The 17359-nt window shown below is 40.9% G+C and overlaps 1 protein-coding gene across 11 annotated transcripts in view; it reads right to left on the minus strand.

The window, feature by feature from the left end:
* Positions 1–14614, minus strand: part of neb (nebulin) — a 355138-nt gene extending 340524 nt beyond the window's left edge. For 10 of the 11 annotated variants that reach the window (XM_072258677.1, XM_072258676.1, XM_072258675.1 and 7 more), the window contains exons 1-2: positions 14526–14614; positions 13555–13645 (exon numbers count right to left, since the gene is read on the minus strand). In XM_072258677.1, the coding sequence (XP_072114778.1) occupies positions 13555–13626 (72 nt within the window). In that variant the 5' untranslated portion in view covers positions 13627–13645; positions 14526–14614. Of the gene's footprint in view, positions 1–13554; positions 13646–13797; positions 13996–14525 lie in introns of those variants that run through there. The other variant, XM_072258666.1, reaches the window with a different exon arrangement.
* Between the last annotated feature and the right edge of the window lie 2745 nt (positions 14615–17359).

Raw genomic sequence — 17359 nt, forward strand, 5'->3', positions numbered from 1 at the left:
GGTGTGTTCCATAAATTAATCCAGTGTGGACTGTCAAGAGAACATCATAATACTGTATTCTATTGCAGTGAATCCACAAGTGACACCTTTCACAATTCTTGATGTGGATACAAACCCAATGGCACAAGGTACTTTGTTAAGATCAAAGAGACTCAGAAAACCTGTGTACAGATTAAATTTGCAAAATCAGTACATGAAAAATGGGAAAGCAGAAAAGTTTATGTGAATGTGTAGCATGCATTGGGTGGGGGGGGGTGTGGGAAGATAGAGCTACATCTGGAGGTGTAAGGTGATCCTTCCCTCCGCTAGCCTGCAGGTCTCCCTTGGGCAAGAGGTAGCACCTGCTTAGACCACCCGCGATCAGGGTCACGTGAAACCATGGGAGCAGGTGGTGGGTGGTCGTATGAGCAGCTGGTGCATATCACAAATCTTGGTTATCTAACCATTAACACCAGGTAGACAATCTCTGAAGAGTATTGATAATGGCTGGGGTCACCTTTCTTGCAAAGACACAGTCCAGCAGAAGGTAATGGCAAACCACTTCTGTGAAATATTTTACCAAGAATAATCATGGTCATGAGACCATGATCGCCCACGTCATACAGCGAGGTATATAGTGATGATGATGATAGCATATTGCATGGGCAGTGTAGTTAGAGCTGAATAAACAAAGTACATGCATTCCAGATCCTCTCTGTGTCTCTGCAGAATTCTCGGTAATACCTGCTGTTAGAACGTGTAGGAAAATGTCCCCACTAATGACTTGAATTCCTACTAAGCTCTTCTGGATTGGCTCCTGCTTTGAATTACTCACTAGAGAGTTATGTTGGAGATAGTAATCAGTAGGTCCTCTTTTCAAGCATGAACAGTTTGTTTAAATCTGCTTAGAACCTGATTTTTCTACAGCAGTTTCCTCTATGTTGATAAGGTAAGGGTTGGTTCATGGTATTGATCACTAGTAAGTCAAAGATCAGCAAATCATACCGTCATTTGGCACAAAGACTGGAGCTTCCATCTTATCCTTGCAAGCATCAGTGACAGACTGCACAATTTTGCTTTGATCATTATCATGAAAAAAATGATATTCATCAGCATATTCTCATGCAATGTGGTGATCTTGATCTGACAGCCCAGTGACCCATATCAGGAACACACATAAAACTGCTGCTTCATGCACGCCTGCACAGGCATTTACCTTTGTTACCTTTTTAATCTCTGTAATCTTTTTTCCCTTTGTCACCTCCTCACCTCCATGAGTATAGTGCTACAATGGGGCAAATCCCACAGAGAATCAAAACCAAAATGGTATCACTTTTGTTTTTGCCCAGACATTTTCCAGCTCTATGTGAGTCCATTAGGAATCCTGCAGTTTAAACTACCTTAATATCTTTTATTCCTATTATGCTTAGGAAGTCCTTTTAAATGAGTCATAATATATAGGAACATAGCAGCAGGAATTATCATAGAACCATAGAACCATAGAAACTACAGCACAGAAACAGGCCTTTTGGCCCTTCTTGGCTGTGCCGAACCATTTTCTGCCTAGTCCCACTGACCTGCACACGGACCATATCCCTCCATACACCTCCCACCCATGTATCTGTCCAATTTATTCTTAAATGTTAAAAAAGAACCCGCATTTACCACCTCGTCTGGCAGCTCATTCCATACTCCCACCACTCTCTGTGTGAAGAAGCCCCACCTAATGTTCCCTTTAAACATTTTCCCCCTCACCCTTAACCCATGTCCTCTGGTTTTTTTCTCCCCTTGCCTCAGTGGAAAAAGCCTGCTTGCATTCATTCTATCTGTACCCATCATAATTTTATATACCTCTATCAAATCTCCCCTCATTCTTCTATGCTCCAGGGAATAAAGTCCTAACCTATTCAACCTTTCTCTGTAACTGAGTTTCTCAAGTCCCAGCAACATCCTTGTAAACCTTTTCTGCACTCTTTCAACCTTATTTATATCCTTCCTGTAATTTGGTGACTAAAACTGAACACAATACTCCAGATTCGGCCTCACCAATGCCTTATACAACCTCATCATAACATTCCAGCTCTTATACTCAATACTTCGATTAATAAAGGCCAATGTACCAAAAGCTCTCTTTACGACCCTGTCTACCTGTGACGACACTTTTAGGGAATTTTGTATCTGTATTCCCAGATCCCTCTGTTCCACTGCACTCCTCAGTGCCTTACCATTAACCCTGTATTTTCTACGTTGGTTTGTCCTTCCAACGTGCAATACCTCACACTTGTCTGTATTAATCTCCATCTGCCATTTTTCAGCCCATTTTTCCAGATGGTCCAAGTCCCTCTGCAGGCTCTGAAAACCTTCCTCACTGTCTACTACACCTCCAATCTTTGTATCATCAGCAAACTTGCTGATCCAATTTACCACATTATCATCCAGATCATTGATATAGATGACAAATAACAATGGACCCAGCACTGATCCCTGTGGCACACCACTAGTCACAGGCCTCCACTCAGAGAAGCAATTCTCTACCACCACTCTCTGGCTTCTTCCATCGAGCCAATGTCTAATCCAATTTACCACCTCTGCATGTATACCTAGCGACTGAATTTTCCTAACTAACCTCCCATGCGGGACCTTGTCAAAGGCCTTACTGAAGTCCACGTAGACAATATCCACTGCCTTCCCTTCATCCACTTTCCTGGTAACCTCCTCGAAAAACTCCATCAGATTGGTCAAACATGACCTACCACGCACAAAGCCATGTTGACTCTCCCTAATAAGCCCCTGTCTATCCAAATGCACGTAGATTCTGTCTCTTAGTACTCCCTCCAATAACTTACCTACTACTGACATTAAACTCACCGGCCTATAATTTCCCGGATTACTTTTCGATCCTTTTTTAAACAACGGAACAACATGAGCCACTCTCCAATCCTCCGGCACTTCACCCGTAGACAGCGACATTTTAAATATTTCTGCCAGGGCCCCCGCAATTTCAACACTAGTCTCCTTCAAGGTCCGAGGGATCACTCTGTCAGGTCCCGGGGGTTTATCCACTTTAATTTTCCTCAAGACAGCAAGCACCTCCTCCTTTTCAATCTGTACAGTTTCCATGGTCTCACTACTTGATTCCCTCAATTCCATAGATTTCATGCCAGCTTCCTTAGTAAATACAGACGCAAAAAACCTATTTAAGATCTCCCCCATTTCCTTTGGTTCCGCACAAAGCTGACCACTCTGATCTTCAAGAGGACCAATTTTATCCCTTACAATCCTTTTGCTCTTAATATACTTGTAAAAGCTCTTTGGATTATCCTTCACTTTGACTGCCAAGGCAACCTCATGTCTTCTTTTAGCCCTCCTGATTTCTTTCTTAAGTATTTTCTTGCACTTCTTATACTCCTCAAGCACCTGATTTACCCCCTGTTTCCTATACATTTCATACAACTCCCTCTTCTTCTTTATCAGAGTTGCAATATCCCTTGAGAACCAAGGTTCCTTATTCCTATTCAATTTGCCTTTAATCCTGACAGGAACATACAAACTTTGCACTCTCAAAATTTCCCCTTTGAAGGCTTCCCACCTACCAATCACATCTTTGCCAGAGAACAACCTGTCCCAATCCACGCTTTTTAGATCCTTTCTCATTTCTTCAAATTTGGCCTTCTTCCAGTTCAGAACCTCAACCCTAGGACCAGATCTATCCTTGTCCATGATCAAGTTGAAACTAATGGTGTTATGATCACTGGAACCAAAGTGCTCCCCTACACAGACTTCTGTCACTTGCCCTAATTCGTTACCTAACAGGAGATCCAATATTGCATCCCCTCTAGTTGGTCCCTCTATATATTGATTTAGAAAACTTTCCTGAACACATTTTACAAACTCTAAACCATCTAGACCCCTAACAGTATGGGAGTCCCAATCAATGTATGGAAAATTAAAATCCCCTACCACCACAACTTTATGTTTCCTGCAGTTGCCTGCTATCTCTCTGCAGATTTGCTCTTCCAAGTCTCGTTGACTATTGGGTGGTCTGTAATACAATCCCACTAATGTGGCCATACCTTTCCTGTTTCTCAGCTCCACCCATAAGGACTCAGTAGACAAGCCCTCTAATCTTATTCTCAAGTCTGTTCTGCCATTCTGTTCAGTCAAAGTTCTACAACTCTGCTTTATTTTATTCCACATTGATACCCTGATCTAATAATAAATGCCATGTCAAAAGTTGTGTATGACCTCACATCAATAGCTATCTATTTATTTAGTGATGCAGCGCAGATTTGACCCTTCTGTTACGTCAATTTACACTCTTAAGGGTACAATCTGTCACATCATCTTCTTCCAAAGTTAGATGTTGAAGTCATCCTGACACTACCTGAGCAAAGGGAACGGGTTGTTCCTTTACATTCTGCTCATAATAATCCATCAATAACACCAAAATAAATTACCTGCTCATGTATTTCTGTGTTGCTTGTGAGAGTTTTTGTCCACCAACTAACTACTGCATTTTGCACGATGCAATGCTGACTCTTTCTCAAATGTACTCTGTTGGCTTGAAGTGCTTTGGGACATGCAAAGGCTGTGGAAAATGTTAAATTAAGACTTTTCCTTCTTCAGTTTTTCAGTGGTTTACCATTCAAATTATAAGTTTTTTAAGTTATTTTTTTTTCAGTATCTAGACTTCAATGCCAAGGCCAGAATTTGTTTGTCTTTTGCTAAGTACACTTCAAGAGAAAATAATCGATTGCTGTGCTTTTTAAATATCACTTATATGAAGTTGCTCTAGACTGGGGGCTCCCAACATTTTTTATGCCATGGAGCCTTACCATTAACTGAGGGGCCTATGGCCCTTAGGTTGGGAACCACCGCTCTAGACGGACAGAATAGACAACTTGAAATAAATTAGGAGGGATATAGATGGGGTAAATGCGTAAATGCAAGCAGTTTTTTTTTCTACTGAGGTTGGGTGAGAGTAGAATTAAAGATCGGAGGTTAAGGCTGAAAAATAAAATATTTAAGGCGAGTCCGAGGGGGAAACCTCTTCACTCAGAGGGTGGATCGAGATGCCAGCAAAAATGGTGGATGTGAGTTTGACTGCAACATTGAAGAGAAGTTTGGATAAGTACGTGGGTGGAAGGGGTTTAAGGGCTATGGTCCAGGTGTGGGTCAATGTGACCAGGCAGACCCTTCAGCCCATCTAGTCAATTTAGTATGGACTAGATGGGCTGAAGGGTCTGCTTCTGCACGTGATGCTAAATGACTCTGAGTATGACTAGACAAATCAAGTGAGAATTGCACTTCTCCTTCCCCGACTATCAGCAGTGAACAAAATAGGTGTTTTAATGCAACGCAGTTGTTTCTGTGGTCATCATTACCCTGAGCTGTTGATTTTTTTTTCCAAATTAATTGGAATTGAAATTGGTTTATCACAGGTACCATGAAAAGCTGGTCTTGCATGCTGCCCATACAGAGCAATTTGGTAGTACAAGAGAAAAACAGTAAGAGAATGAGAATAATATATTACAGTTCCAGAGAAAGTACAGAGCAGGTAATCAATAAAGTGCAAGATTATAAGATCACGTGAGGTCAACAGTCCATCTTATCACACAGGAGATCTATTTGGAAGTCTGGGATAGAAGCTATCCTTGAACCTGGTGCTTTCAGGCCTTTGTATCTTCTGCGCAATCGGAGAGGGGAGAAGAGAGAATTTACGTTCTTTTGCTGTCACGTCAGGATTTGAGTTCAGGTCCCTAGATGTCTAGTTCAGTAACTTATCCTCCATAGTTTTTTTAAAGAGTAAAGTTTAAAGAATAGGTATCCTCCGTAAAGGATGTTGGTTTTACAATTCAGCATCTTTTGTGTCTATTGTGTGTAGCTGAAGACTTGGCTCCAGCAGTGCTGGAAGATGAGGTAAGATCTGATAATGCTTCTGTAACCTTCAGGAACACAATTAACCAGACATCCACCTTCCATGTTGTAAATTTTCTGTGACTGTCTGATTTTGAGTTTCACAGGTTGAGGAATCCAGGTCCGACCCTGACTTAGTTGCTTGTCATTTAGAGCATTCATTTTCTCTGTGCACCTGGGTAAGTTTCCTTCGGATGAGCTAGTAACCTACTCTAAATTACCCCTTGGTGTAGGTGGGTGGTAAAAGAACTGAAGGGCAGTTGATGGGCATTTGAGTATCTCTGAGTTGTAAGGAAACAGGAGATAAAGAACGGAAGTGAAGTGATTGATCAAACGGGAGCTGATATTAACCCAGTGAACTGAATAGCTTCCTTTTCTGGTAATAATAAATAAGATGAAACTGACATCAGTGATATGGGGGACTCTGAAGAAGGTTATCAAAAACTATGAAGTATTGAATTTTGGAAAATCATATCTAAGTAGAACTTTATGGTGAATAGCAGGGCGCTGGGGTGTACTGTAGAAAAGGATGATCTTTAAGATCAAGTACACAGTTCCTTGAAAGTGGAATCAGTGGTAAACAGGATGAGTTCAGTTAGGAATGTCATTGTGTGTTGTACAAGACACTTGTGAGACTGTACCACTTTTTGAGGCCGCAACAACTTTTTTTTACATATACACAAAGGGTGGGATGCATGTGGAATGAGCTGCAGAGAAAATAGTGAGGCAAGCACAATAACAACATCTAAAAGATAGTTGGACGGGTACTGTATATGGATTGGAAGGGTTTAAAGGTTACGAACCAAACACTGGCAAATGCATCTATTGGGCAACTGGCTTTCCACTTTTCCACATCTACAAAATGTGGCCCAAATGATGGGCCTCGCCTGGTCCTTACGTCCTGTGTAGATCAGCTGATGGGGGTATTTGCAGAGTTTTTAATACCTCCCTACTTTAATCTGAGGGTCCTATTTGTTTTAAGAAGACCGCACTCCTACCAGTACATAAGAAAACCAAAGTAACATGCTTTAATGACTACAGCCTCATGGCTCAAACATCCACCACCATGAAGTGCTTCAAGTGGCTGGTCAAGGCACTTATTAACTCCAGGATCCTAAACAACCTTGACTCACTGCGATTAGCCTGCTATCAAAACAGATCTGTGGCAGGTGCCATCTCCCTAGTCCTACACTCATCTCTAGTGTGTCTGGAGAGTGAAGTGCCTATCTTAGACTATTAAGCAACGCTGGGGGAATTCAGCAAGTCAGGCAGCAACTATGGAGTCTGAGGAAAGGTGCCTTCATTTTCCCCATAGATGCTGCCTGAGCCATTGTGTCTGTTTTTGACCACTGTTTATTGACTACAGCTCTGCCTTCAATACTATAGTTCCAAACAAACTCAACTCAAAACTGCTAGAAGCGAGAAATTCTGCAAATGCTGGAAATCCAGAGAAACACACATAAAATACTGTCTTGGCCCACAGCATGGACTATTTATTCCTCTCCACAGATGCTGCCTGGACTTCTGAGTTCCTCCAGCATTTTGTGTGCATTACTCTAAATTCCTAGACTTGGGACTCAACACCTCCTTTTGCAAATGGATCCTGAACTGCTGCACCAACAGATTGCAATCTGTAAGCATAGGCAGCAACACCTCCACAAGGATTATTCTCCACACAGGCACCCTCCAAGGCTGCATCTTCAGCCCCCTCCTCTACTCCCTGTACACTCAAGACTGCTTGGTGAGATTCCACTCTAACTTCATCTACAAACCTACAGATGATACCATCACAGGCTGGTGAGCCAGAGAACATGGAGAGCCGAGTCACATGGCGTTATGACAACAACCTTTCTTTCAATGTCAGCAACAAAAGAAGGAGCTGGTCATTGACTTCAGCAAGAGGAGGGACAATGCACATGCTCCTCTCTATATGAATGCTGCTGAGGTTGAGTGTGTTGAGAGCTTCAGGTTTCTCGGAGCGAATGTCAATAGAAGCCTGACATAGTCCAGCCAAGGCTATGAAAGCTCGCCAGTGTCACTACTTCCTCAAGAGGCTAAAGAAATTTGGCATGTCCCCTTTGACCCTCACCAATTTAGATCAATGCACCACAGAAAGCATCCTGTCCGGATGCATCACAGCTTGATATGGCAACTGCTCTGCAGAGTGTTGTGGATACAGCTCAACATACAGCGGAAACCAGCCTCCCCTCCATGGGTTCTGTCTACATTTTTCAAAGGCTTGGTAAAGCAGCCTGCATAATCAAAGATCTCACCCACCTCAGACATTCTCCCATATCCCTTCTCCCATTGGGTAGAAGATAGATAAGCCTGAAAACACGTACCACCTGGCTCAAGGACAGCTTCTATCCTGCTGCCTTAAGACTATCGAATGGCTCTCCAGTACGATAAGATGGACTCGTGACTTCATAACCTAATTCATTCTGACCTTGCACGCATTGTCTACTTGCACTGCACTTCTTCTGTAACTGAAAAACTTCATTCTGCACTTTGATATGGTTTCCCTTTGCATGGCCACATGCACTGTTGTAATGAATTGAGTGAGTCATTCATTGCACCTTATACATGTGACAATAATAACTATCGTGACTTGCATCGAAGCCGTATGACTCTATGACTGAAATGATCTTTATCAATTCTGAATCCAATTGTATAAAATTTAATATACAGAAGAATTAAAAGAATCTCACTTCACAGAAGGCTAGTTGTCCCACTGTGTCTTACACATTGAAACATCTAAATTATTAATCTTACACTCTGACTTTTTCAACAAAAATCTTTATTTTTTCCACTTTCCATTTTTTGAAAAACCCAGTTCAACCATCTTTTCGGGATTATTACAAAACACAACTTTCCTCCTCATATCATAATTAATTTTTCTTTGATCATTCACTTCCTAATCTCTTCCCTTAATCCATATAAATACTTGATCATTTTGAAACCCTTCATTAAATCTTCTTTTATCTTCAAAAGGATTCATCCTTTCAAATTCCTTCATGTAACTGGACCCTCATTTTCAGGGAATTGTTTTGCCACACTTATCATATTAAGGTGAGTTACATATCTAGAAAGATGAGCAAAAAAACAGTTCAATTTCAGGAGTGACTTTCCACACCTGTTAATTACTGCGGTTAACTTTGAAAAGTAATCAAAGAGAGAGGTTAGGGAAATCTGAGTTACCAGTGGAAGGAATCAGTGGCCCAACAATGAAACAAGGATTGAAACCAAACCAATTTAAACACATTCTAGGATCAATATAAAATTATAAAGTTGGTCAGAATTATGCCTACAACATATTTGTAAGTGAAATAATTTGCGTTTCAGAGTTGCAAGAAATTAAGTCTTTTTCTGAAGACAATGCTACATTTAATTCAATTAAAGATTTTTAGAACTCCCAAAACTCTATTATAGTCATGGTGAATGATATTTATTGTATATCCCACAAAAATTATCTACAGTAACTATAACTTCATAATGAGATCAACAGCAGTGCTGGGATATGTGAATAATCTCCTCAGATGACCTTTTGCAAATCCTATAGTGTTACCTGATTTACATCATGCATGTTGAACCTGTTGTTATTTTGTGCCCTGATCTATTTAAAGAGGCATTAGCTCATTACAGCCAGACTGGAGCTAACTTATATTTCCTACACAAGATTGGAATCACCCTCTGATTTTCAGAGCTGAAGCACTATACCAGCCAACAATTTCTAATTCAAATATCTAACATGACCTCATGGACTCTCACCAGAGCTGGAATTGTCAAATAAGTAACAACAGAATGAGACAAGCGGGGCATGTTTGAAAAACAATTCTTCACAATGATGGCATGAGAACTGCTTTTGTTTTCAGTAATGCCAAATGAATTCTTATCCACACAAAGCATCATTGCCCGTTTCATAGGTTATAATATGAACTGGCTTTGGCTTAATGTTTGAACAATGGAAGATGAAGGTGGGAAGCAGGTTGTATGAGATTAGTAACAAAGGTATGGATAACCAAGCACCATGTACACTGTACTGGAGACACAGGATGTGCCTCAGGACACCTTCATTTAGTTCAGGCAGTTTTAAGCAATGTATGTAGAATGAAATGAAATGAAGTTATTCTATATAATAAGACAACAGCAAAAAGGACAAGAAGTTTATCCCAGATAAACAGCAAAGTGACAAATATTCACAATTCATAAACAAAATCTCCTTCAGGTTTTAAAGCAATAAAATAATTTAATACTCTTTCCAATGACTGCTTTAAGTTCTTCACAATGATTTTTAGGCAAATGATGAACTTATGAATTTTGAAAAAAAAAATTGTTTTAAATACAATCATGCAGCCAGGTCATTCTGAATCTGCGGAAAGAGAAATTGATACTTCTGATCAAAGGCCACCAATTTTGATTGAAATATTAACTATTTATCTCTTTCCATTGGTGTTACCGGACTGCTAGGTTTTTTATTTTCTAGTTCCAATGATCTGATGTTTTAAAAAATGATTTTCAAGTACAGTTGGGGAGAGGAGAGGAGAGGAGAAGAGAGAAGATTCAAGTAGTTCATGTGGGGGAGAGGGAGAGGAGGAGGGGGAGGGTCAATGCTTCTGCTGCTGCTTATATGGGGGGAAGGAGTTTGGGGGTTCTGATGTTTCTATCATTCACTCTTTACGGGTTTCTTGTTTCGTGGATGTCTGTGAAGAGTAAGAATTTCAGGTTGTATATTATATACATTCTCTGATGTTAAAATGAATCATTTAAACCATTCATTTTTTTAAATGATTTTCAGGTATGTGTGGGGAGAGGAGGGAAGGTAGAAATCAACATGCAGGTAGGTGCATCTTCTCTTTTCCTACACTAGGGTTACCACAATCAACCAAAGTGCTCTGCTACTGGGCACTGGACAGATGGAAGAGACCAAGACAGGCCGCACAGCCAGTGGAGCTACTGCCTCACGGCACTGGTGACCCAGGTTCGATCCTGACCTCCAATGCTGTCCATGCAATGTTTGCACATTCTCCCTATGACCCTGTGGGCTTTCTTCCATATCCCAGAGATGCACTGGAAGTAGGTAATTGGTCTTTGTAAATTGCCCATTATAGAATCTGGGGGCAGTTGAAGAGAATGTGGGGAGAATAATCACAATGGGTTGGGTGCAGATGGGTGTGAATGAGCGACTGATAGTGTAGACTTGATGGGTAAAATGTTCTGTTCTATGCTATATCATGACTTGGACTGAGAAATGACCAATAATATCATTGGTCTATTTGGCTCAATATCACCTTAAGCAGTGGGCTGTATGGGGTGTCCAGGGAGGAGTTGCACTTCTGATGAAGGGAGTTGCTGTGTCCATTCCACGCATCTGGCTCACCATTGAACCCACTGGACACTCTGCTCTCACTGTGGCTCCAAGTAGCTGTTTTCATGCAACAGCGACCACATCCCTGTGCACTGCTTCAACAGGCAGGCTAAACCAGGTGTGGGTAGTTGGCGGCCTTTATGCCCTGGTGAGATAGGGACTTTCCTGTCCTAGAGGCAAAGTCAGGCTCTGACGGACTGGGCGGATGAGTTCTACGGCAAGATCCAATGGCCAGGAAGGAGGTTCTGCAATGCTCTGTGGAGAGCAAAGGGCATGACAAGGCACAGAAGATGTCATGGTCATCCAGTGCAAAGAAGAAAGACCCCAGTTGTGATGCCTTTCATACCACTGGACCCGGACTTCTGAGGTCGAGAGAGTGAGCGGCCCCAGTGCAACAGCTTTTCCACTTTAAAAAATCTCCCGTCCAGGTTTCCTGTCATTGTTTGACACAATGGACAACCACCACCTTGGCTGTACACTTAATAATTAAGTCAAACTTGGCAACGCCCTAGCCATCCTGTTTTAATCCTTCCACAAAGCACAACTTTATGTTATCAGTAACTGCTTAAATACTATCTGCCAAATAGCTTCTCATTAAAGCTAACAATCTAAGAGCTTTTCAACTCACAAAGACTGACAGCCCATATGAAGCAATCCCTAGCAGTGATATAATTAAACAGGTGGAATAAATCCAGTGGGTATTAATGGAAAAAGACTAAAGATTAGCTTTATATGTCACACGCACAGTGAAACATACAGTGAAACATGTCATTCTGCGCCAAGTCAAGTCAGTGAGGATTGTGCTGGGGCCAGCCCACAAGTGTCATCACACTTCCAGTGCCAGCGTAGAATGCCCACAACTTGCCAATCCTATCTCTAACTGTACGTCTTTGAAATTTTATTTTATTTATTATTTTATTTTATTAAAATACAGCGCAGAGTAGGCCTTTCCGGCCCTTCAAGCTGCGCTGCCCAGCAACCCTAATTTAACGCTAGCCAAATCACGGGACAATTTACAATGACCAATTACCCTACCAACCAGTACATCTTTGGACTGTGGGAGAAAACCAGAGCACCCAGAGGAAACCCACACAGTTATGGGGAGAACGTACAAACTCCTTACTGGCAGTGTCAGGAATTGAACCCTGATTGCTGATCACTGGCACTGTAAAGCGATTGCCCTATGCTTCCATACTGCCCTAAGTGCACCGATTAGTTCTGGCAATTAATAAGTGAGCCACAAGGTGAAACCAAACAAAATCCAAAATTATGAGCTCAAAATTACTGAGAAAGCTTCATTTACCAAGGAGACTGGAAAAAGTAAATCAGGATCTACTAAAATCCATATAATAGCCAATATTGTCTAAAATTAATATTTAGCAGTTAATTAAAATAAATGACGATTTAATAACATAATAGCCAATGTTGTCTAAAATTATCGTTTAGTAGTTAATTTACATAACTAATAATTTGATAACTCATTGATTGTTCATCATAAGCCCTTCACTGATGTGAGACCATATTTATGTTTTAATATTTATGCTACAGAGGAAAAGTAACAACAAAATGAAAATATAAAGAAAATCCACATCATTTAATTATACAAAATTCTTATTTCATCTCTCCCAGTAGACTTTCTAGCCAACAGGTTGAGAACTGACTCCTCAGCCTGTTTGAACTTGGATGCTACATTTGTGTGTGAGCTCAGCATGCCTTCATGAAGTGCTGACAACCAACGCAGACTCTGGCATGATGAAAAAAATAGCACTGAATCATATCATAGAAAGCAGAGGGAAAATTTAGTTTCCTAGTGGAATAACTTAAGCGATTTTAATTTTAAGTTTACAGGCAAAAGGATTTGTTTTTGTCTGTTTAATCTTAATAAATCCTTCAACATAAAATGCAAGGTTCAATTTAAGAGATGCTGACACATAAAAGGCTTGGCTAAAGAAATAAAAATTATTCTGGGTAAGGGTAACAGGATTATTTTACATATTCGTCTGCTGTTAATTATTTTAATGAACTCTCTTTACCTAAGATCAGTTGCCAACTCTGTTCAACAGATCGACAAATCAATGGGGTAAATATTGCCACTTTTGAAGAAAATATTACCATGAAGTTTAATGAGTTATTAAAGCAAATATGATTGTGAATATGACTTACAATTATTGATGAAAGAGATCACTGGCAATTATTTTTAAATGCTTGCTGTTAGGTCAAAGTTGCAATGAGAAAGTACATTTATTAGTTCTTTAGGGGTAGCAACAGTTCTGTAATTGTATTCCACTTCTTACCGTTCCAGTCTCTTCCACTTCATACTCTTCATACTCTTCATATTCCTCATATTCTCCTTCTTCATCTTCCATTTTTCCTGCCTGTCAGATTCTAAATCAAATGGCAAAAAAATAATACATGGGACAAAAGTTGGATAAACCAATGGAAATTATTTCTATGGCGTCTGCAATGGTATCAGTGAAGAAGTTTGAAGGAGGCCAACATACATATCTGGAAAGACATATAGCTAATGGCTGACATACCAGGCACAAAAATACTTGTTAGATGTCAGCGTTTAAGTATAAGCATCGACTTCACAGAAATGAGACCGGGCACGATCCAATTGCTGCAGGAATCTCAGTTTCTGCAACTCTTTAGTTTACAGCCAAAGAAAAAGGGTGAAAGGCATTAATGTTAAATGATTAAATAAATGAATTTCTACTGATGACAGTGCACAATTTTGATCCAAGGAATGATTTGCATGCTCAGTTAACAGCAAGGCACAGTGGGTGATTCTGTAATGGGGATTGGAAGGGAAATATCTCGATCAACCACTGAGAGTTTCCAACAGCTGTTACTCAGCCTAAGAGTTATGTATCATATTAAGTTGATACTGCTGCGTGATTGGATGGTTTAGTTTAGCTTGCCGAGTTGCAATTCCTTCTGAGGCAACCAGAACCCATGGTTAAATTTAGGAACACAGGCTGTTCAGCTTTTTTTCTGAAATTGCTAAGAAAAATATCCAAAGACCTGGTTAACTTACTGCAAAAATCTCAGAACAAGAAACCATTATAGATTGTACACCAAGAGGAGAATGTCATAAACCAGAATCATGGAGAAGGTTTTTACTGCATGTTAAACAGAGGTCAAGAATCCAATTATTCCATCCTGGCGAGGCACGCTACAAATTAATTGAAGCACAGATTAAAAGCATCACTGCCTTACAAAAATACAGTTAATCACAATCAAGATAGAAATAACCAGATCTTACCCGTTATTTTTTACAGGTAAATTTCCCCAGCAGCTACAGCCTGCCCAACGCTCCCCTCCCAAGAAACGCTGGTCAAGAGCTACTGGCTGTAGCAGCGTCTAAATTATCCTGTGAACCAGTGGACCAATCAGTGAGGGCTTTACTCAGATTTCAGATGCTAAATATACCTAGTGACCCTTGTAGCAACCACCTGTTCAGTAAGCCCACTGAGTGACTCCACTCTCACAGGCCAAAGGCTTGAATGATCTCAGACAATACAAATTCAATGGCTGGAGCTTTAGGACCAGAACACTATCTAAGCCAGCTTCTTTTCTAGTTACTAGCAGTGGAGACTTTCTCTATTAAAGGTTAAGCTGCTTCTGTGGAGAGTGCTAACATCTGTATAGAAATTAAAAGTGCATGTAAAAACTTGTAAGTTGCACTTTTCAACATTTATTTTCCATCAGTAGTGATCCCTTCTTGATGTTATAGCTGTGTAAGAACCCAATGCTGTTACCATGGATGGAAACACCTCTTAGGTCATCAGACGCTTTACATTTACAACGGAATGCAGAAAACCTTAATAGAATTAACCTATTAACAGGAATGTGCACAAAATGCTGAACTATATCTCATATACATTCCTGTTCCACTGAAAAATCCCTTCATTCCCTGCATTTTGTCATTCCTATTTTCAGAATTTCTCTAATCTGAACATGAAAAGAACAACAGAACCAGAAAATTCCCCTGGAAATCCTATCAAAAGTATGGATACAGCCCAGCCCACTGCCAGTAAAACCCTTCCCACAAATGAGCACAGCTGCACAGAGTGCTGTTGCAGAAAAGCAGTGTCCGTCATCAGCGACCCTCACCACCCAGGGTATGCTTTCTTCTCACCATCAGGAAGAAGGTACAAGAGCCTCAGCAGGTTCGGGAACAGTTACTATCCCGTAACCATCAGACTCTTGAACCAAAGGGGGTAACTTCACTCAACTTCACTTGCCCCATTATTGAAGTGTTTCCACAATCTATGGACTCACTTTCAAGGACTCTTCATCTCATGTTCTTGATATTTATTGCTTATTTATTTATTATTATTATCTTTTTCTTTTTGTATTTGCACAGGTGGTTGTCTTTTACACACTGGTTGAATGTCCATGTTGGTGCAGTCTTTCACTGATTCCATTATGGTTACCACTCTGTTATGGATTTATTGAGTATGTCTGCAAGAAAACAAATCTCAGGGTTGCATATGGAGACATACATGCACTTTGATAATAAATTTACTTTGAACTTTGAGTCACCTCCACCATACATTATCTCATCTTTCCTCTTGATAATCAATCTTCTTGATTCCCTTTTTGTTTAAAAATCTATCTTCATCATCATCATTATGCGTTGTATTGTATGACAAGGCGATCATGGTCTCATGACAATTAATGTTCTTGGCAAATTTTTCTACAGAAGCAGTTAGCCGTTGCCTTCTTCTGGGCAGTGTCTTTACAAGACGGGTGACCCCTCCCCAGCCTTTATCAATACTCTTCCGAGATCGTCTGCCTGACGTCAATGGTCACATAACCAGGACTTGTGATAAGCACCAGCTACTCACATGACCATCCACCACCTACTCCCGTGGCTTCACATGACCCTGATTGGGGGCTAAGCAGGTGCTACCCCTAGTCCAAGGGTGACCTATAGGCCAGCAGAGGGAAGGAGTGCCTTACACCTCCTTTGGTAGAAACATATCTCCGCCCTGCCACCCTAAAAAAATCTATCATTCTCTATAAACGCCTATCCTTACTGTTTGCGGTCTGTTGGCCAGGAAGTCAAGCATCCAGTTGCAGATGGAGGTGTTGCATCCCAGTGTCCAGATCTCATTGAGTTTGCTTGGAATTATAGTACTGAAGGTAGAGTTGTGGTCAATAAACAAGAAGCTGACACAAATGCCTTTGCAGTCCAGATGTTCCAGAGATGAGTGCAAGGCCAGAGTGATGACATCCGCCATAGACCTGTTCCTGCAGTAGGCAAATTGCAGAGGGAGAAGGATGTCTGGAAGGCTGGAGTTAATGATCAGCCCCCCCTATGCACTTCATGATAGTCGATGTCAGAGCCACTGGGCGGTAGTTCATTAAGGCAAATTATCTTGTTTTCCTTCCTTTCGGGATGATAGTGAGCTTCTTAACACAGGAAGGAACTGCAGCCTGCAGCAGGGAGAGGTTAAAAATTTCTGCAAACATCCCTGCCAGCTGATCTGCACAGGATCTACGGAAATGACCAGGGACACCATCCAGGCCCGGTGCCGACCGTGAGTTCACTCTCCGGAGACTGTTCTTACAGATGCAATTGTGACAGTGGGATCTTCCGGTTTGCAGCACCTTTCTTACTTCAATTGTTGTAGAAACGATTTCATATCATATCACCTGGCTACTTCCAAACAATGCAACGCAATCTGTGCATTAACTCATGGATACTTTTTGGCTTGAAAGCTACTGACATGATGAAGGAAGCCATGAATATATATGTCAACGTGGACAAGTTTGTCCACGTATTTGTATTTGTCAACATGGAACAGAGAGCAATTTTGTAAATCTGGCGGGGCAAAGGATGTTGGGAATGATGAGGGTGGAGCACCACAGGAGGCGTGCAGGACAGGTGGTAGAGAAGGAGTGCCACTATTGAAAAAGACTCACATAAAACCTCAGCTAGAGTTTGTCAGAAGGCATGTGGGAGACTCTGAAGTCAGCTGGAAGATGATTTTATGGTCCGATGAAACAAAAATTGAGCTTTCTGACCATCAGACTAAATGCTATGTTTCATGTAAGCCTAACTCTGCACATCATCAAAAACATACTATC

This window comes from Mobula birostris, chromosome 5 (genome assembly GCF_030028105.1).
Source record: "Mobula birostris isolate sMobBir1 chromosome 5, sMobBir1.hap1, whole genome shotgun sequence".
Taxonomy (NCBI): Eukaryota; Metazoa; Chordata; class Chondrichthyes; order Myliobatiformes; family Myliobatidae; genus Mobula; species Mobula birostris.